A 23448-nucleotide genomic window follows, 5' to 3' on the forward strand; every position below is an offset into this window, starting at 1 on the left:
TGGGTCGTGCCAAAAGTACATTTCTCCAAATTGGCACATAGCTTGTGTTGCCGTAGTGTTTGGAGAACCTGTCGGATGTGGTGGAGGTGCTCTTCCCAACTTTGGCTGAAGAGCAGAATGTCATCCAAGTATACCACTACACATGAGTTGGTGAATGGCCGCAAGATGTCATCCATTAGCCTCATGAAGGTTGGAGGAGCATTTGTCAATCTGAAAGGCATAACCAACCATTCAAAAAGGCCCTCCTTGGATTTGAAGGTAGTCTTCCATGCATCAGAGGTTTCGATTGGTACCTAGTGATATCCTGACATCAAATCGATCTTACTGAAATATTTTTCCCCCTTTAGTTGGTCCAAGACGTCATCAATCCACGGGATCGGGTACCTACTACAGACAGTGATCTTGTTTAGTGCTCGATGGTCAATACAGAGTTTCCAAGTCCCATCCTTCTTCTGTACCAACACGAACAGGCTCCCACAAGGCGATGAATTCATAGGGATGTGACATTTCTGCAGTAGCTCCTGAATCTGCCTCTTGATTTCATCGTTCTCCAAAATGGAGCACCAATATATTGGTCCATTGGGTAGCGGCACACCTGGGTTCAGATCAATGGAGTGCTTGACCTGACAGTGCAGAGGAACCCCTGCGGGGGAGGTGAAGATGTCCTCGTACTCCTTGTCCATCTGTAGTTATCGTGCAGAGGGACCCTGTCTGTAGGTTGTGGCCACCATCTTCTTCTTTCCTTGAGGCCGTATCATCAGGAAAATAAATCTCCCAGTTTTGGAAATGAGCTTACTGAATTGTTTTGTAGTAACCAAAGAGATGGCCATAGGCAGTGCTACCTCAGGTATCCTGTAAAGCTTATTTCCCAATATAACAATAACAGCGCAGGGTCATGATTCCTACACAACATGTCGCTTCCACAAGTATGGTTGTCCTAATAATACATCAGAAACTTCAAGGGGAGCATTGTCACATAATACCTCATCCGTGAAGGGCTTGATGTTGTATGGAAGGCAACACTGCTGGCTCACATGAAGATCCCGTCCTTGGTGAAGCCACCCAATGGTGTATGATTGTGGATGTGTTATGGTTGGTAGGCCCAACCGCTTCACGACCTCTGCCAAAATGAGGTTCTTTTGGCTCCCAGTATCGACAATGAATTGTAGCAGGGATCCCTTTACCCACATCTGGGAGTGGAAGAGACGCTCCTCCTCCTCTGGATCTTTGGGTTCCTCCTTCTGCATCTTCGTGGTGCAATGGTGGCATTGGGCTCCGCATCGATAATCTGCTTCCTTTTGTCATTCCCCTTGTCGGGTTCTGACTTAGAGTTGAAACATGCATCTAATTCTGAAACCTTTAGCTCAACCACCAGTGACTGCTTGGCCCGACACTCACTTGTGTTGTGAGTGGAGCTCTTATGGAACTCACATGTCCTTTTTCGGCGTCGCGGTGTTGTTCTTTGCTTGCAACTTTGGTGGATTGCCTTGGGCTACCCTGCCTTGGATTTGTCCTTTGTTTTGTGGTTTAGGGGCACCTTTCCCTTTCTTGAGATTCACAGATCCAAAGTCTCGCTTCTTCTGTTTAAACTTTTGCTCGACCTTGATGGCATATTAGTATGTTGTGCCAAGCGAGGAGATGTTCAGGAATTCTATTTCTTCCTGGATGTACTTGTGCAGGCAACAACGATATTTTAGTATCAAATGCTACTCTGAATCCTTGATACCCAACTTTGTGTGAAGGGTATGGAAAAGATTGGTAAACTCTGGCACGTCTTGGTCCCTTCCCTGCTACAGCGTGGTCCACTTTATGTATTGATCCTCATATCTTCCAACAGGATAGTACTGCTCCTTGATGGCATCCAAAAATGGATTCCAGGTAGGTGCAGCTAAAAATAGTGAGCCAGTATTTTCATCCTTTTTCTCGCAATGGGTTCCCCACCAGTCCTTGACATGGGGGGCTGCTTTGAGAAGAGCGAAAACAATCTTTTCACGACTCGAAAATTCATGAACAGAAAAATAACGCTCTAGCAGATTTAACCATTTAACTACGACATCTGTGTCTATCTGACTCTCGAATATGGGGATTTCAAAATTAACTTGTACCTTAAAGGGCATGGCGTTTCCAGAGTAGCTGCTAGAAGACGATGCATCGCTTCTGGTTAGCCGCTGAAGGATCTAGGCAAAGTTGTCCATCGTAGCATTCCTTTGTCGCTTGAGGGCTTCTTCGAGCAAGATTTTGATAGGATATCCTACCCCCTCATCTTTCTTCTCATCCGCCATGGAAGGCCATCGGGATTTGCAAGGCTGATCTTGCAAAGGTTCGACCAGTTCAAGCCTTAACTCCTTACATCCCAACCTCGTTGGGGACATGCAAAGAAAAACAGAGAAAAAGCAGACCGCTTTGATACCATTGATCCGAATTTAAACAGGAATGCAAAAAATTACAAACATAACCATAAACACAGATATGCAGCTGAAATAATACTTCATTTCATTACTGTAAAACGCTAAAATATGCTTACAAGCAGTAACGGAAATAAACCGGCTAGGGCGATTGTAAATTATCTCTGAGAAGAGATGTGGCGGCTACATGCCTCTGCACTGTCTTAAAATGAGGCTCGAAGGCCTATTTATTGTTGATAAATAATGGAAAATCCTAAACATCCAAAAACCTAACCCTAGAAGATGAAACGCCAAACTGTGGGCCCCATTTGGGTAAATTGGTACATCAACTTCCCAAGGTCGTAACTTTGGCATATGATCTGCGTTTGGCATGCACAATATCTTGTTAGAAAGATCTATCCAAGAAATATAACTTTGGGAAGAGCAGCATCGATCCATGGACCCATGTTGCTCCCAGGTTTCCCAAAAAATGTCATTTAGGGCCTCAAAACGGCTCCGGAAGTTTAGGACCCAAAAAACTACTAAAAATAGTAAGTTGTGCTACAATTAAGGAAACTGAAAATGTTGAGAGAAACAACGGTGGGGTTCCAAGTGGACTTGGCAGGTGGCCACCAATGTCCACTTGGATCATTCCTCCCCCCTTAAGAAGAAATGGTCCCCATTGTGTTGAGTTCCTCCATGAGATGAGGAAACTTTTGTTGAACTTGGTCCCTGGTGAGGCACTTGCCCTGGTGAAGGAGTTAGCCTGCTTTGACAACTCGATACAGTTGGATATTCTATTGGTGAGTGTTCTTGATCTGTGTGTCCATGATCCGATCAGTTGTAGCTTGTTCCATGCAATCTAGATTTAATTATGTGGGTGTGAGCTATTCTACAATGTTGGATGTGTCTAGTAATGGTGGAAAGTATGGCGGAAGGCGATCCACATTGAACAATGGGTGCAGAGCAAGGAATGGGGGAATTCTTAGCTTAAATGCATTGTCTCCCATAGCCTTAGTGATGGTGTAAGGAACATATTGGAATGGTCTCAGTTTCTGATGGGCTCCAGTAAGGCATTCCTTTTGCAAATGCAACCATACTTTGTCGCCCACCTGAAACTTGTGTGGAAGCCGATGATGATCATGTTGCTGCTTGTACTTGGCATTTGATTTCTCCAGAATGTCATGGACCTGCTAGCAAATATGTTGGATGTGCTCAATGAAGTTGGTTGCCTTCTCTGTTTCAGACTAGACATGAGCCGAATCTGTGAGAGTAGCTGCAAGTGGCATGGCCACATCAATGCGGCATAGTGGGTGGAATCCCAAACCCACCTGAAAAAGGTTGTGGCCAGTCGAGAAGTGAAGAGGTCAGTTGTAGCTGCACTGAACATAGGGGAGGCTCTCGTCCCATGTGTGTGGATGCTTTGAGTTGTACATACGCAGAATGTGTAAAATCGTCGTGTTGACAACCTCTGTTTGGCCATCAGTTTGAGGATGGAACGCTGTGGACTTAGTGAGTTTGGTGTCCAGCATTGGCTAGAGACTGGACCAAAATGCACTGAGGAATCCATTGTCCCGATCTGAGATGATAGACTGTGTGATCCCAAAGCGCACCCACACTCGTTCAAAGAAGAGTTTAGTAGTGGCTTTTGTTGTGATATTCTTCTTGCAAGCCACCATAATGGCCATCTTTAAGAACCTGTCGACAGCCACAAAAATATAGTCGTTTCCATGCTTAGTGGAAAGAAGGCTTGACATGTAATCCATGGAGATGGATTCCCAAGGTTGACTGGGGGTAGGAAGTGCGGTATAGAGGCCTTGATTCTTGATGGTCGGTTTGGCAATGGCACAGGTAGTACATGATCTGATGTGCTTCCTGACATCCTGTCGAAGATTTGGCCAATATAAATACTTTTGCAGCACTGCGTTTTCTCGACCCTGAAATGCCCAGTAGCCTGACTGTAGTGTGCTTCCCAAATCATCTTTGCAAGCTCGCTTGAAGGAACACAAAGGTGACCCAGGTGGCATAACAAGGCATCCTGGAAGTGAAAATCTAGAACATGCCGACCCTCCAAGCGTGTCTGGTATCTGTGGCCAATTTCTAGGACACTTTTGTAGAGAAGTGGCTAATCAGAGGTCTCATGCCCACAAGAGTTGAGTATAGTGTTTAATGCCATGATCGATGGTCGACTGAGGCAATATGCAACATTATTGGTGCTGCCCTTCTTATACTTAATATTCAAATGGAACTGTTGTAGGTATGTAGACCACTTCTGATGGCGATCATTCTACAATTTCCCTTGGGTCTTTATGAAAAGTAGAGGTTGATGGTCTGTGCGGATCACTGTTTCCTTCCCCAAAATGTAATGCTTCCATTGTCGGCAGGCCTGCACAATCGAATACATCTCTTTGTCATAAGTGGGATACTTCCAGACTGTGTCTGAAAGTGTCTCACTGTGATATGCCATTGGATGCTCGTGTTGAGTAAGGACTGCCCCAATAGCATAGTCAGAGGCATCTGTCTCGACCTCAAATGGTTGTTGCAAATTTAGTAACGCGAGAACTGGTGCCATGCAGAGGAAATCTTTCACCTCTGTGAATGACTTCTGTTGAGATTCAAACCAAAAGAATTTTGCTTTCACTCCTCCCATGGTGACTTGACTCAAGGGCCAAGTGATATGAGAAAACCCCAACACGAATCTATGGTAGAAGTTGGCAAGACCTAGAAAGCTGCAGAGCTTTGTCAGAGTGGTTGGAGATGGCCAATCTGGAATGACTTGGTTCTTAGTTGGATCCACATGCACCCACTGTTCATCAATAATGTATCCCAGATACTGAAACTGGGTCATGCCAAAAGTTCATTTCTCCAAATTGGCACATAGCTTGTGTTGCCGCAGTGTTTGGAGAACCTGTCGGATGTGGTGGAGGTGCTCTTCCCAACTTTGGCTGAAGATCAGAATGTCATCCATGTATACCACTACACATGAGTTGGTGAATGGCTGCAAGATGTCATCCATTTGCTTCATAAAGGTTGCAGGAGAATTCGTCAATCCGAAAGGCATAACCAACCATTCGAAAAGGCCCTCCTTGGCTTTAAAGGCAGTGTTCCACACATCAAAGGGTTCAATTGGTACCTGGTGATATCCTGACTTCAGATCGATCTTACTGAAATATTTTTCCCCCTTTAGTTGGTCCAGGAGGTCATCAATCCATGAGATTGGGTACCTATTATGGACAGTGATCTTGTTCAGCTTCCGATAGTCAATACAAATTCTCCAAGTCCCATCCTTCTTCTGTACCAACATGATCAGGCTCCCACAAGGCGATGAACTTGAACAGATGTGACCTTTCTGCAGCAGCTCCTAAATCTACCTCTTGATTTCATCGTTCTCCAGCACAGAGTGCCGATAGGTTGGTCCATTGGGTAGCGGCACACCTGGGGTCAGATCGATGGAGTGCTTGACCTAACAGTGCAGAGCAACCCCTGCGGGGGAGGTGAAGATGTCCTTGTACTCCTCCACAACCTTGTCCATCTGTAGTTGTCGTGCAAAGGGGCCCTATCTAAAGGTCGTGGCAACCGTCTTCTTTTCTTCAGGGCATATCATGAAGAAAATAAATTTCCCGATTTTGGAAATGAGCTTACTAAATTATTTTGCAGTAACCAAAGAGATGGTGGTAGGTGATGCTACCCCCGGTATCCTATACAACGTATTTCCCAATGTAACAATAACAGCACAGGGCCGTGATTCATACACAGCATGTCACTTCCACAAGTATGGTTGTCCTAATAATACATCACAAACTTCAAGGGGAGCAATGTCATACAATACCTCATCCGTGAAGGGCTTGATGTTGTATGGAAGGCGACACTATTGGCTCACGTGAAGATCTCATCCTTGGTGAAGCCACCCAATGATGTACAGTTGTGGATGTGTTGTGGTCGGTAGGCCCAACTACTTCATGATCTCTGCCAAAATGAGGATCTTTTGCTCTCGCTATCGACAATTAACTGTAGCGGGGAGCCCTTTACCCACATCTGGGAGTGGAATAGACGCTCCTCCTCCTGTGGATCTTCGGGTTCCTCCTTCTGTATCTTCGTGGTGGCAACGGTGGCGTTGGGCTCTGCATCGATAATCTACTTCCCTTTGTCATTCCCCTTGTCGGGTTTTGACTTAGAGTCAGAACATGCATCTAATTCTGAAACCTTTAGCTCAGCCACCAGTGACTGCTTGGCTCAACACTCACTTGTGATGTGAGTGTAGCTCTTACGGAACTCATACCATTTTCCCGTGTCCTTTTTCGACTTTGCAGTGTTGTTCTCTGCTTGCAACTTTGGTGGGTTGTCTTGGGCTACCCCGCCTTGGCTTTGTCCTTTGTTTTGTGGTTTAGGGGCACATTTCCCTTTCTTCAGATTTGCAAATCCAAAGTCTCGCTTCTTCTGTTTAAACTTTTTCTCGACCTTGACGGTATATCGATATGCCGTGCCGAGTGAGGAGATGTTCAGGAATTCTATTTCTTCCTAGATGCACTTGTGTAGGTAGTCACAGTATTTTAGTATCAAATGTTGCTCTGAATCCTTGATACCAAACTTTGTTCGAAGGGTATGGAAAAGATTGGTAAACTCTGGCACGTCTTGGTCCCTTCCCTGCCGCAGTGTGGTCCACTTTATGTATTGATCCTCATAGCTTCTAACATGGTCGTACTGCTCCTTAATGGCATCCCGGAATGAATTCCAAGTGGGTGTGGCTGAAAATAGTGTGCTGGTATTTTCATCTTTTTGCTCGCAGTAGGTTTCCCACCAGTCCTTGATGTGGGGGGCTACTTTGAGAAGAGCGAAAATAATCTTTTCCCAACTCGAAAGTTCATGAACAAAAAAATAACCCTCTAGCAAATTTAACCATTTATCTATAGCATCCGTGTCTATCTGACCATCAAATATGGGGATTTCAAAATTAACTTGTACCTTAAAGGGCGTGGCATTTCCAAAGTAGCTACTGGAAGCCGATGCAACACTCTTGGGTAGCCGCTGAAGGATCTGGGCAAAGTTGTCCATCATAGCATTCCTTTGTCACTCGAGGGCTTCTTCGAGCAAGATTTTGATAGGATCTCTTGCCCCCTCGTCTTTCTTCTCATCCACCATGGGAGGCCGTCGGAATTTACGAGGCTGGTCTTGCAAAGGTTCGACCAGTTCAAGCCCTAACTCCTTATATCCCGACCTCGCTGCGGACATGCAAAGAAAAACAGAGAAAAAGCAGACCGCTCTGATACCATTGATCCGGATTTAAACAGGAATGCAACAAATTACAAAGATAACCATAAACATAGATATGCAGTGGAAATAATACTTCATTTCATTAATGTAAAATGCTGAAATATGCGTACAACCAGTAATGGAAATAAACCAGCTAGGGTAATGGTAGCTTATCTCTGAGAAGAGATGTGAATGCTACATGCCTCTGAATTGTCTTACAGTGAGGCTCGAAGGCCTATTTATTGTTGAGAAACAATGGAAAACGCTAAACATCCAAAAACTTAACCTTAGAAGATGAAACGCCAAACTGTGGGCCCTGTTTGGGTAAATTGCTACATCAACTTCCCGAGGTCGTAAGTTTGGCATATGATCTCTGTTTGATGTGCACAATATCTCGTTAGAGGGATCTATCCGAGAAATACAACTTTGGGAAGAGCAACACCGGTCCATGGACCCATGTGGCTCCCAGTTTTCCCAAAAACATCACTTATGGCCTCAAAACGGCTTCGGAAGTTCAAGACCTGAAAAAATGATAAAAAATAGTAAGTTGTGCTACAATTAAGGAATCTGAAAATGCTGAGAGAAACAATGGTGGGGGTCCAAGTGGACTTGGCAGGTGGCCACCAATGTCCACTTGGATCATTCTTTTGCCACCATTTTCCAACAGACTGATAGGGACAAAGGGAGTATTATCAATATCCTAAACAAATGGAGAAGAAACTTTTCAGATAATGAAGTTCTTAGCTCAACATGGGACATCATGCCAAGCTTCATTATTTGGAATGTCTAGAAAGAAAGGAACAATAGAATATTCAAGAATGAAAAGAGGCCATCCCAATGCCTTTTTGAGCAGATCTTAAAACAACTCAAGGAAACAGTCGGGAATATTGTTTGAAACCTTCCTAAGAACCCACCTTTTGTACCTAATTTGAGAATTCTCAGAGAACTAGGTTTGCAGGGACTTATTCCTTAGGAACTAAACAAGAAAGTAATCTCCTTGGATTTTGAGCTAGATTTCTCGCTTCCTCCCCCCAAGGGCTTTTTGAAATTCAACATTGATAGGGCTTCAAAAGGCAACCCAGGCACCGCGGGTTATGGAGGTTTGTTAAGGGATGAGAATGGAAGCATCCTTTTCATCTCCTACTATCATTTAGGAAGGTCCACCAATAACATGACGGAATTGATGGCTATGGAGCAGTGTTTAGATTCCCTGGAACTGGATAACTAACAAAATGTGATTGTTGAAGCTAATTCTGAGTTAATCGTCAAATCGGTTAAGAGGATCAGTTGGGGAACAAGTCCGGAAAAAGTCTCTAGGAGCTGGTAGCTGATCCAGGGCTTGCAATGGATTCAGCATCACCTCTAGAGCCTTCGTACAGTTAGCTTTAAACATGTACAAAGATCGACCAATAAATTGACGGATATTCTAGCCAATCAAGGTGTGATCAACACACAGCACAAGGTTGCGTGGAGCTAGCAAGAGCTACCTCAAAGTAGGTTAAAAGCGAACTGTAATGACCAGGCAGATGAAGACAGGGTTGTGTTTCAGGGTAGGGTCATGGAGTCGAAGTCCAGTTGATTCAATTGCTTTATGTTTCTCATTTTTTCCACTTTTAGATATTTAGTGGGCTGCAGGACATTTTCGACCATTGTAACCCTGGTAAGCACTGTTTTAGTGAATCTAGGTGATAGCCTGTCGGGTGGCTCTGGTTCTTCGAAGAAAGGCAGGTTGGAAGAAATTTCGTCTCTCCTTGATTCTGGCAGGGAAGTTGCATCGAAAGGTTGGTCTCGGGCACTCTCAGCAGCCTCAATACCAGGTATTTCCCGTCTGTGATTGTTTTACTAGGGCGAGGGCGATTTTCAGGTGATCACGGGCCTAGCAAGCGGGAAATGTTATTTCTGATTTTAAGCGATTCCATACAGCGAGCTACACGTGGCGGTGGGGTCGGCTAGAATACTTCCCTCATCGCACGCTAATGTTCAATGATATTGGTCGGTGCAATATGATCCTCAGCCGTCGGATCAAATAAAGTGGACTGACGGTTGTGCTTGATCAAGCATATTGGTGGTCTAGATGGCGGGAAGCGTTAATGTGCTCTTTTCTTGGCGGGATGAATATGGTTCCAGGTGAGATACTTAATGTTATGGTGGGTCTTACAAATATGATATCCAGTTATATCGTTGCTTAGGTTCTGATGCCGGCTCCAACTTTATTTTGGCTTATATGAATTTAGAGGATTGGGTTTATAGGGGTAGAAGCTTCTACCTAGGGCCCGTGCTCTATGTGGTTTTTGGTTCTCTTCCTTAGTCTATATCTCCTTGTGGAGTGATGTAAATTTTGTATTTTATTAATGAATAGGAAGTCTAATTCTTGCATTAGCAAAAACAAGATATTCCCTATCAAATAGGGACAATAAAGTGGTTGATATATACTGATAAGCATCATTTTCTACCTTTCATATGTTATACCAAAAGACAAAAAATTGACATAAATAAATATATATCAACCACTTTATGAATATTGCTATAATAATTATTTTTATGATTTTTATTCTAAATTAAAAAAATTCAGCTTCTTTTTCCAAATTAAAAACTGAAACAATTTCGGATCAATTAATTACAAATACCCTATATGTTAATTAGATCAAACACATTTGCTTTCAAATAGCACAAAAATAAAGTAATTGATATTCCTTATCGAATAGCATAGCAATAAAGTAGTTACTATATAGTTATAGACATCATTTACTACCTTTCATATGTTATACAAAAAAATTTAATAGAAATAAATATATACCAACAACTTTATAAATAAAGCTATAATAATTATTTTAATAATTTTCTATAACTGTAATTAAATTCAGCTTCTTTTCCAATTAAGACCTGAAACAGTTTCCTATCAATTAATGACGAATACCGTATATGTTAATTGAGTCCAGGAAAGGCCACTAAACAGCTGCAATATGGAGTAATGGAATAGTTAAAGGCAATGGAGAAATCTCGGGTGACTGGAGTAGTGTAATAAACGTATTTTAATTGTTTTATATATTAAAAGTAATTTTGGGTTTTTTCAGTTAATTTTGAAATAATAAGTTATGGGTGTGTAGTTTGGAAGAAATTAAAAGTTTGAAGAATTTAGAGAGTTCTCAAGAATTTAGAAAGTTTTTAAGAATTGAATCAATTTAATATTAAAATGAAAAATTGCATTAAAACAGTATCCCAGATGTCCACATATAAATGTAAATTTTTAGAAAAAAGAGCGGTTAAACTACACTAACAGAATAGATATCACTCCAAGTGGAATCATGTTATTGAGCACAGTGCTGCTGTAGAAGATTTTTGGGGTACTAAGCGGATTTTGTAGGGACTTCCAGAAGAATATGAATTTCGTGAAACCATATCTACAATGAACAGACAATTCTATTGGAACTCACGTCATTTTCCTCGTTAAATTGGGGTGAAAAGTTTTTAGACTACTGTGATGTCCCTAGAAAATGTAAATATCTGAACTAAATATGATATTGTTAACTGTTTGAAATTTAATATAGTATTGTTATTATTGTTTTGTTTAAAGTAATATAAGAAATGTTTCTTGGAAATGCTGGCAACTTCTAAGAAGGAAATTGGGGAAAGAAGGTTGTTGAAAATTGGGGAAAGAAGGTTGTTGAAACTGCAACCTAACTACCTTCCCTAACTAGAAAGACTTCCAGAGAAAAGGAAATGGGGGAGGCAAAAATCTGCACTCTAGGGATAGGCAAAGTAAGACAGAGAGCTAAGTCTGGTGATGACTAGACAGCCAAGCACGAAGTGCCTTCTCGCTGAGTATAGTGATCCTGCAAGAGAGCTAGGAGGAGATTCTGGTCTCGAAGATCTCGAAATTGGGGGGACAAGAAACAACAAAGAATCCAGGTGAACCTCTAAAGAGTCTTTATCTTAGAGTCCTTATAGACGGGACAGAGACCAAGTAAGTAAGATAACCTGTTGGATAATCTGCTCAGATAATCTGTTAAATAATCTGTAACAGATTGTTTGTTTGAAATTTTATATGTAAACAACTCAGAAATGGGATGTCGAGGTGTGGTTCATTTCATGAGGTTAGGAAGGAACTGTACGAAAGAGAACTGCACGATGGAAATAGGCCTTTTACTTTTATGTTTTATGTTAAGTACAAATGAAATAATTGAAGAATATTTATGGTGTAGAAACAAATCTTGCCTAAGAAAATTTTAGGGACAGACGTTAGGGTCTGTGGTATTAAACAAATAAACACTACAGAGATAGTGAAAATAGCCATAGGACGCAACTGAAAACTTATTACAACAGACAGTTTGACAAACAGCAAAGATAAGAGCATATTCGAAAACTACAAAACGACAAATGTAGGTAAATAATGCTCGAAACGAAAACTGCGCAAACAATATTTTATTCTGCTATAAAATACTTGTTTAAACTGAAAGAAATGCCGCCATGCTGTTAAGAAGAAAGAATTAAACTTGAACAAAATACAAGTATGGGGTCGATACTCAAACCCTGGAATCGTTACAGATTCTAGCTGCATATAAATCAAGGCAGTAAGACCGGTATTGAGTTATATTAAACTGTTGGCAAGCCTAACCTCATGACAGAGTCGCATGAGAGAGGTCAACCGAAACGATGGAGGTTTTCTTTGTAGTCTGCGGATCCAGGAGTATGAGAGGACATTGGGTCTCCAAGTATATTATGAGCGAATAGAGCACAGTAATTGGAAGACCTTCCAAAATGAAGTTCTCCTGTTATTGCTGCATAGGAGGAAACCCTGTAGAGTATGGCCGCAACCCTACAGTAATATAGGATGAAACCCTAGTACCGAAGGAAATCTTGAGAGGGGTTTCAGCGACCGATAATTTTATCGGAAGAGGATTATTTGTATATACGATCAACATTTTAGTGCGTCTCAATGACCATACATTTGAATGGATAAGTGAGTCTTATGAGTCTCAAAGCCCCTTACGATACTTTCTCCCACAACAACAGAGTATGTGGGGCTTCTTGCGACGACGAAGGAGCTCAGCGTCACCTTATGTGATGGTCCTCCAGGTTGCACCCGAGTTATTTTGATAACGAGGTATAATGAGCAATCTTGTTGTTGTTGGCCTTGTTGGTAGATTGAGATGGAAAGACTCGTTCTACAAAAAAAAATAATTGCTTATGGTCTCACAGCCTGTCTTGTGCCACACCTAGCTGTCACTCGACTACACCAATGAATCCCCCAAAAGCTCAGACTCGACTACATCTCCATTCACTTTGCTTCTCCATTTGTCTTGTGGCACCCAGTTACTCTAAAAACAAAGAACCTTGCAAAAGAAATGGTTCCTCTCACAGATAGGGTTTTCTCCCTATGCAATAGGGTTAACATTGTGGAATTGTTTGTCCATCTATAAGACCTCGTCTAATCACTGCAGGACGTTGCGAGCCCTGCGGATATTATTAAGGTCAGGATGCAGGTAAACGGTCGCTTGGTTAATCGCAGGTATAGTGGATTGGCAGACGTGTTTGAAAAGATTGTGAGGGCGGAGGTTGTCGCTGGGCAGAGTGGGTATCAGTTATAATGCATAGGCACTAGAGACTATGTATAGGTTATAATGCAGCAAGAATAACCTATAGATGTAGAGAATCGTTGAGTAGAATGACACACTTGAGTAATGAAACGGTCTGCTAGAGTGCCCAAGTGCAGCAAAGTAATGTGAGAATATTTTTATAAACAGAATTGCCCTCTAATACCATGTTAGAAACTCACCCTAATGGATCAGATATGAAGAATAAGCATAACAATTTTTTTCATATTCATAAAATATATAAATATATTTATATTACATTATTGTGATTTTTGGTTTTCATATATCAAGTGGACTTTAGATTTAGATGACTGCTCAAATTCCATACTAACCCTTAAAGTATTAGATTTCTAACACATTCAAATATCTTATCACACAATTAATATATTATTATTATAATTTCATACAAAATAAATGATAATAATTTTAATGAGTTAAAGTCTTTTAAAGTGTAAAAGTTTAATAAAAAAAATTTTCCACATATTTGAGATAAGTTTAAGATATATTTAAACTTGTTATATTTTCTTATTTTATATTCATTTAAGTAATTTTTTATTATATTTTTAAAAACAAATTTAGAGGGGGAATTTTGGAGGCGCTTCCATCTTTTTTATCCATTTTTTTTTAATGATATATAATGCAAACTCGTCAACACTATGATTATAATGCTTGATCTCAAAGTGATATTGGATGTGGAATGCAAAAGATTCATAAGATTGGAGGGACTATCCTTAGTGGACAAGGTCAAGTTTCTAAGTGCTCTAATGCTTATGCAATAAAATTTGAGGTCAATACTTCTGGTTGATTACCTTTATCACATGCCTCACTTTTCCTGTTAAGTTACTATTATATGTGTGTACATGCCTAATGGTATAACTCAATGACTCAAGTTTTTGAGAGCTTTTAGCTTCATGTAGGAGGTCTAAAGATCAATCTTTGTTAATTGTATTTATTTCTTACATAACTTATGTCCCCATGAACTGTAATGAGCGTTAATGGATTTAGGTCAGATATAGACTTAAATTAGACACTACAAAAAAATGCAAAAAAATGATCCAAAGTTTCTACACATAATTGTATTTAGGCAACATAAATAAATACATACGTATAATCTATTTTACATAAAAAAATTTCAAATTTTTTGAACGATAATATTTATGTAATTTATGCAACAACAATAATACATATAATCTATTTCACATAATTTTTTTCAAAATTTTTGAACAATAATATTTGAGTAATTTATCGGACACCAATATTACATTATGTTATACATATCTAGGTTGTAAAGCTACCTCTTAAGGTAATTAAAAATGTAAAATTACACTGAATCATTATTAGATACACATTATAATTTCTATACATGGTTTTATTTGAACAACATACACAAATTCACTCATTCATTCATATATATATATATATATATATATATAATCTATTTCACATAACATTTGTCATATTTTTTAACAATAATCTTTTGAGTAATTTATAGGACACTAATATTACATTGTGTTATAAATATCTGGGTTATTAAAGTTACCTCTCAACACAATTAAAAGAGTAATATTAGAGGGAATCATTACTAGATACATATGGTACTCAAAATTTCGATATAATGAAAGTGATAATTAACATTTATAAACCAGAATGATAAATCAACTTTCTTTATTAAACTAATTATATTTCAGTTATGCATTTCAATTATATAATTTAATTATATAATATCAAAATGTAATCTTATTCTAATATTTATAAATTGACAACAAAACATAATTAAATATTAATATAGAAACACAAATTATAACTGAATAAATCAATCATCAATACAAGGCTCACAATCACAACCTAATATCTTATAATTTCAAAAACATAAATAATCCTACTACTTTATCATTCTCTTATTTATCTCTTCTTTCTAGTAGATTTTATATAGATTAATATAAGTTAACGTAATTTAAAATCCATCTTGGAGTGTGGTTTTTGGTGTGAATTTAGGAGTACAATTTTTAGTAAGATTGTGATTTTTTATTATTTAAAATGCATTTTTGAATGCATACATGGATTCAACATCTTGAAAAGACTTGAGGCACTCAACCTTTGTAAATTAAATAACTTAAACTTATGATTTTTAAAACTTTATACTAAATTTTGAACAAAATTGATAAAAAATTATTCCAAAAAAAACATTTGGACTATTAGTTAGACCAAATAATTTAACATTATTAATAAATAATAACATGCTTTAAAATATATTAATAAAATAATATTACTAAATTTTATAAAAAATAATAATAAAAGGCAACTTTATTTTACTCAATAAAATAGTGTATAGTATCCTTAGTGGTTAGAAACACGATTTGTTATTTTATTTCCCTGAATTCAATTTTAAGTGATACATTTCATTGATTGTGTCAAGGTAAAGAGTAGACGACTTTGAAATAGATATATCTCATATAAGATTAATCTCAAGTTATTAATATATCTAACTACACACCAGGAGAATCCATATACACCTAAATGAATCAAAGCCTACTCTCATTTCTCCAATGTACTAAAAGGTAAATAAAGGGTATAGCCATTCACCTAAAAATTATTCTAATATAATATCTTTTATAAATGACATTAAATTGTAACCATAATCGATATATGCTAAATAGTGTAAGTATAAATTAGATATAAAGTGTAAGTCACTCATGTTTAAGCATAATATAATAAATATAGTGTGTATTGATGGATTTAAAAATATTTAAAGTAAATGATATACATTTCATTAATAGTGTGAGGTATAAATTAGATAATAAGGCGTAAGTCACTCATATTTAAGCCTAATTTTAAGGTAGATAATATGTACCTTATAATAATATAATAAATGCAGTGTGTATGGATGAATTTAAAAATAGTTAAATTAAATGCTATAGATTTCAATGTATATGATATTTATAATAATATTTTGATTGAATACATTACATTATTATTCAATTTAAAATAAATTTTTAAATGTTTTTTTTCGAAAAGAAAATTAGAAAGTCATTTTTAATAATAAATTAATCATTATCAATATTTATTAATTATAGTTGATTGTTATCTATTAGAGTTTGCTCATATTTAATTATAGTTTATTAATTTTGTTCATATATTATTATTATTATTATTATCCGATTTTAAGGTTCGTGTATGAGACTTTCTTGTTTGTGAGACAAGGATCGACCTCCGAGCAAAGATTTGGGTGCTAAGTCTACACATACGTACATACTCTACATGCTCTAGCTTTGAACATGTGGCCTATTAGGAGGAAACACCCGCTCTTAACCATTAGCTACCCCCTCTGGTTTTTAACATGCAACCTTTTAAGAGGAAACACGTGCTCTTAACCATTAGTCCCACTGAAACTGTCAAATAACATAACAATAAAGTGGTTCATGTTTCCTACTTTTCATATATCAAACCAATAACTTAAAAAAACAAAAAATTACATAAATAAATATATATCACTTTCTTAATATGATTTTGCTAATTATTATTTATTTTCAAATAATATAAAAATAAAATGGTTAGCGTTAGCCAGTTTTCATATATTATGCCAATAATTAAAAGACAGAAAATGACAAATAAATATATGGCAATCACTTTATTAATACGATTTTTCTTATTAATATGATTTTGTTGATTATTATTAAAATGATATTTATTCCAAATTAAAATTTTATATTTATTTTAAATTAAAATTTTATTATTATATTTAAATTTATTTGTAAAATAAACTAAAACTGTTTTTGATTAATTAATTACAATAAGGTATAAGTTATTTGAGTTAAGGAAAGTCCCTCGAATAGGCGCAGTATAGGGCAGTGGAATAGTTAAATGCACTGGAACAGTTTATGGGGATTGGTGTGGTCTAATAATCATACTTTAATTATTTTATATTTTAAGTATTTGTGTTGTGCAGTTTACAGGATTTGAATAATTTAGTTTAATGGTTTTATATTTTAAATAAATTTATTCTGTATGTTATAGGTAGAATACATAATTTGAATAATTTAAAATGAAATTAACAGAATTGAATTGAATTTATATATAAAAAATATATAATTTAAATAATGAAAAATTATAATTAAAAAATAAATGTAAATTTAAAAATTAAATAAACAAATCTCACTTACGGAGTAGTTATTGCTTCATGTGGAAGAATGTTATTGGACACAACAGCTGCAGGTTCTGATGTTTTAGGGACTAAGAGGATTTCGTAGGATTTCCAAAGCAATAGGAATTTCATGAAACCATATCTACAATGAACAAACAATTCCATTGGATCTCACGTCATTTCTGACGGAGCTTCATCGTTAAATTCCATTGAAAGGGCACATCAATGGCTCTTGAATTGAGAGTTATGAAATTTTTGGCGATTCAACCCCAATTGCTTTGCTTCGGTTAGGGTTTAGGGTCGTAGCCACTTAACCTATTTTTTATTATGATATTTTTAATCTATAAATTTTAAAACAAATTGTTAAACGAATACAATATGAAAAAATACACATTCATTGCATTTATTCATAATAATGTACATTTATACATTTCCTTCTGACACTTGGCCTTCACATACCAAGCGGTCTCTTGGACTCCGATCACTGTTCACATTTCACACCAACTCTTAGCGGATTATGTGTCCAACATTCTTTCCCTTAATCCCAAGGGGTATATATGAGTGCAAGAAGAGAACTGTAATACAAAAATGCAAAATGCATGACAATAATAAGTTGAATGTCCTCTTTGAGATGATGGTATAAGGTGAGATAAATTGAGGTTTCAATCGATGCTAGTTTAAGGATGACCGCCAACACTAGAGTACTTAGTGCAGTGTTTGGAACTCTTCCAAATATTTCAAGAAGCTAAAGTCTTCTGCTAGAGGAAACACCCCTTAAAACTTTAAAGAGGGAGATCTTCAACTTGGAAAAAGCGAGGTCTTCAAATTGGTGTGGTTCAAAGAAGGACACCAACCAAAGTAACACTTATTGTGATTCCCGGAACTCTTCCAAATATGGAAAGAAGCTAAATTCTTCTGCTAGAGGAAGTGGTACTTAATGTTTTGAAGGCACATACCTTCAACCTAGAAGAAGGGAGGTTTACAAGCTGCAGTGGTTTAAGGAAGGCCAACAACCAAGGGCATGCTTAGGGGATTCTTTGCCTTTGGCTACAACTTTGAATCTCGGTATGGTTGTTTCTAGCTATAGCCTTAGGTAACATGTTCGGATTGTGGCTCAGGCTCACTTGATGTGGCTTTGAAGCTTGTATGTGACCATCAATTCCCCTTGTCAAATACAAGGTGAGAATATGGAGAAAACTCAACTGCAAGACTTTTTTATACTTTAGATGAAATTTTGACATATGACTGAAATAACTTCTTCAATTGCTAAGAAGAGTCCCATCCAAGGTGAATCTGTGTTCTTGCAGGAGGCTTGTTTTTAAGCATATGTTTCAAGAATGAGTGTGTTGACCACATTGTTTGCACGGGTGAAGATTCATACAATGCTCTTTCACATGGCCAACTCAATTGCAGTGTTGGCATTTTACAATCTGTGGTTGAGGAGGAGGAGTAGAAACTTATGAAGATGAACTTCCATGAAGAAATCCAACACTCTGAAATTTGATTGGCTTGGAATAGTCTGGAATTTGATTAGACACATCCTTGTCATATCCAAGACCTATTATGTTCCTTTTGTTGAAAAGATCTTCGCAATGTCAGATGATTGGCTTAGGAAGTGTTGACTAAATTTTTGCTTATGCATGCAAATATGCTCTTCCAATGACTTCATTATTTTCTGGAAGTTTATGGGAATCTGTCTCAATCTCAAAGAGAGACTTGTTCTGAAAATAACAAGTTTAGAATGATGCTTCCATTGTTGTAGCTATTCTTGTTGTATTTGTCTCTCAAGCTGCAAAAAATCATTTTTTTCTTGTGCATTGTGCAAACAAGTCTTAATATCATAGAAATTTTCCTTCTTGATTTTCACTATGCCATCAGTAGAATGTTGTATCAAAGTTTTCAGGAACTCTAATAATTCATAAAATTTGGCCATTTTCTATTCACAACTATGAACCAATGAGGAATAAGAAAAACTCACTCACAATTCAATGCGAGTGCAATATTCTTTGTAAATGTGCAGCTCCTCCTAGGTTGCAGCATCCCTTCTAATTGCTTTTATTTTGCCAAATTTGTGCCATGAATGTTGGATTTAATCCCAAGTTCAAATTGACAACAAGTTTCAGTGATAACACAACATAATCCAACCAATGCATTCAACCTTTCCATATTCTTTTCAAACCCTTCTAAGTGCTTTCACGATGACAATTGTCATGCAATCCCACACACTTTGAGTTGATTATGAGCGAGGGCTTGGTGAAGAGGGCCACCAACATTTCCAAAGCATGATTGGTGAGTTTTGGCACCTTCAACAATGATAACGAATCAACATCAAGCAAACAACAATATGAATCATATAGTGCTCAACACAACGCAATGTTCAATTTATCCCTGCGGTCAATGTTTGCAGCACTAAAAATAATAGTCATTGAGTCACAACTTCCCAACAATACCGTTCACCGTTCATGTTGGGGTGATTCAATGTTGCATTCGATTTTGTCATGCGCAGGTGATATCCATTGTCACTTTGGCTTGGAAACTCAAAGAAATTTGATGTGGTTGATTTCAGAAATCATAGAGAACATGGTGGAGTTGAAATGGTTTTTATTTTTTCTGTAGCAATGAGTTCTTGGTTTCCAAAAAATAACATGGTAGCTAGATTTCAACTACAGTTTCATGAGAATTTTGGATTGCCATGCATCATATGCCTTGATTTACAACCCACCACTCATTTGTTGTTATCCCTCCATAGACATTCTGCCACAGTTAGATTGTTCAAACTATTCCTCAATAATAGTTTAACGCAAAGAGTAATTCTGAAGTAAACATAAGCTTCAAATAATCTTGCAAAGCCTGGTCTTGCTTCAAGGTATTCATGCTCAATGCACTCACAGAGAATACACACAATCAAGAAAGATGGAATCCAAGGCAACAATTCTATGAGTAGGGTGCGAAGGTTTCTCTCTCGATATCAAAGACACGGAAAATTCTATACTTCACATCTAGGTTATGCTACTATGGTGAGACTTGAATGGAAAGGTTATTGGTAAAGATTAGTTGCGGAGACGTTATGGCAGTGACTGCCAGGCACCCTTGAGAAAGAAAGAGCGTAGGAAGCTTAGACCAACGCTATGTAAGCAACAACTTAATTGGGGACATGTAGACCTAGCACCAAACTTCAATTTTTTTATTTCATGACTATAGACAGAGGAATAGATATAATGGTTATAGAATAATGGAAGACTGGTAGATGGTAGGATCGGTAGCCAGATTTGAAGAAGACCACACAACAATTCGATTTTTAAGGAGGCCACAAAACCAAAGGCTCACAATAATTAGGTAGGGAAAGAATATTCCTGCAACTCTAATACTATGTTAAACATATATGGAATGATGAAAAATAATATAAGCGTTTATTGCATTTATTATTCACAATAATGTACATTTATACATTTCCTTGTGACACTTGGTCTTTACATACCAGGTGGTCTCTTGGACTATGGTGACTATTCACATTCCACACCAACCCTTAGTGGAGTAGTTGTCCAACACAAATAATTTTTAAATGTAGTTAAAAATAATTATTTATAGATTCTAATATTTAATTTTAAAAATGATTTTATAATTTTATAAAAATTAAAAAATGAGTGTTGTATAATTATTCTAAGTTTTGAGGTTTTTGATCGAGGTATTTTTTTTCCTCAATTTATTTAAGATCTTTGAATCAAAAAATGGAATTTTATTTTTTAAGATTTGTATTTTAGTGCGAAGTTAGAATTTTTTTTGGTGAAATATTGGTTTTTTTGCCAGTTAAGATCCATTTTCTAATGAAAAAGTAGATTTGTTATTTAATAAAAAAAAATTAATGGAAAAGTAGATTTAACGCCCTAAAAAACACCTGATATACAAATATTATAAAGAGTTTACTAAAACCCCTAGGATATTAGGATTATAAAGAGTTTGTTGAAACATACTAGGATTATGAAAAGTTTACAAATCAAACCCATGATTCGAACAAATTCCTACCAAATTTTGAGTAAATTGTGGATAAGGAAAAATGCCCAAAAATCCTAATTAAATTATAGAAGAAAAATGCAAATCAATTTATATTTTATGTAATGTAATACAATACATAATACATACTTATTTGTGTTATTTAATTTCGGTGACTAGGTTGAGCTTAGGCTGGGATAGCCCTTATATTGGATGGAAGAAGACGGATCCACCCACAATGATATTCTTATTCACAATGAGATGCTTATCACCAAGATTGATCGAGCCTCAACACCTCTTGGGGAGTTTAATTCCCCCAAAGTAACTTCCATCCTCAATTATTCCCTATAAATCTTGAACCTCTAAAAAAATGAGAGAGAAACATTATTCTATTTGGAATTCATTACGTTGCCTAATGCTTTGTAATCTATTATGAGAGTTCTCACATAATGACAACAATAAATAAATAATTATGTACATATCTACCTAACCTAAATAAATTAAACAAAAAATATACATATTTACATGGAAAAAAGAAATGAATTATTTACATATTTATATCTACCTATCTACCGTATTTATGAAGTTTTGAATTTTTTTATGATTAAGTTAACCATTTAAAATATCTCTCCTTATCTAACTTTTATGATATTTGGTATTTATCAAATTTAAATTTATTGACAACACGTGTTATTTAGTAGATCCTTAATTAAGATGGATCTATGTTAATTGTTAATAATATCATTTATAACTAAATTTAGGCTTCTAGGAGCCATATCTTTTGTGTTGAAATCTTTTCGAAGGAATCACCTTAGAGATAATTCATCGCGAGGACAAAATTTCTCTAAATGATTTGATCTTGTCCTAAAGATGAACCACACTAGGTGGTTCGAAATGCATTGATGAATTATCTCTAATGTGATTTCTCTAAAATGATTTCAATATCATTTATATTATGTAAATTTCACATCTATATATGAAAAAATTCTCATTTTTAATTTCTAAAAACTTTGATTTAATCTCCATGGAATCTCCATTGAATATTTTTAGTAGTTGCAAATATAGAGGTTTATATATATCTCAAAAGTAATTATAACATTTTGTCTTTCATATTTAACTAAAAAAATGTTATAAGATAAATTAAAATAAAATATTAATAAAATGTTTTGAAAATGGGTTATGGTTTTTGGGGTAAGCCATGGTATTGTTAGAATAATGTAGAAGTGGAAGTGTCTAGTAATGTGATGGGTTTGTTGTGTTTCCTTCTTAGATATGTATGGGTTACGAGATGTAGTTCTAGAAGTAATTGTTTTCCAATGTAAGTGAGTTGTAGCTGAGCCATAGTGTCTATCTTCTATATTGTTATGTCCATCGAGCCTAGTGATCCCATAGTTATATAATAGGATACATTACGATGTATTTGCAGTGAGCTGAGACTTAGACAAGCAAGCATTGTTATTTATGTTATAGCAAATCCATTTCTCCATTGAGAGGGGATGTTAAAATAATGTAGAAATGGAAGTGTCTAGTAATGTGATAGGTTTGTTGTGTTGTCTTCTTATATCTATATGAGTTAAGAGGTGTTGTTCTAAAAGTAATTGTTTTCCAATGTAAGTGATCAAAGTGTGTATCTTCCATGTTATTATGTCAATCGAGTTTAGTAATCCCATAGTTATATAATGAGATACATTATGATGTATTTGCAGTCAACAGGTTTGCACATGGTTAGGCCTAAATTAATAGAATAGTCGGCGTGTTAAACTTTGTGATTTTTATTAGGTATTGGCCCATAATATTGTAAAAAAACCTATTTACAACCTCAATAGGTGTGCACATGGTTAGGCCTAAATTAATAAAATAATCAGTGATTTTTATTATGTATTAGCCCATAATATTGTAAAAGAACCTATTTACAACTTAATAATATCTGTGATATAGTGGGAGTGAATGTGCATGGTAAAAAATCTTGTTATATTGTAAGTATTACATTTTTAGTGCTTATTAATTAAATTGAAATATACTTATGGAATCATTATTTTAATTTATATGCTAGAATGAATCTTAATATATAGCTATTACAAATATGTTA

The 23448-nt window shown here is 36.5% G+C and overlaps 1 protein-coding gene across 1 annotated transcript in view; it reads left to right on the forward strand.

The window, feature by feature from the left end:
- Positions 1–13222, forward strand: part of LOC149235660 (uncharacterized) — a 31687-nt gene extending 18465 nt beyond the window's left edge. The window contains exons 4-5 of the mRNA XM_089368622.1: positions 9399–9451; positions 13076–13222. Coding sequence (XP_089224748.1) covers positions 9399–9451; positions 13076–13222 — 200 coding nt within the window. The remainder of the gene's footprint in view (positions 1–9398; positions 9452–13075) is intronic.
- The last annotated feature ends 10226 nt before the right edge of the window (positions 13223–23448 follow it).

Source organism: Pinus tabuliformis, chromosome 8 (genome assembly GCF_031772625.1).
Source record: "Pinus tabuliformis cultivar Carrire ecotype Pingquan chromosome 8, CPIR1, whole genome shotgun sequence".
Taxonomy (NCBI): Eukaryota; Viridiplantae; Streptophyta; class Pinopsida; order Pinales; family Pinaceae; genus Pinus; species Pinus tabuliformis.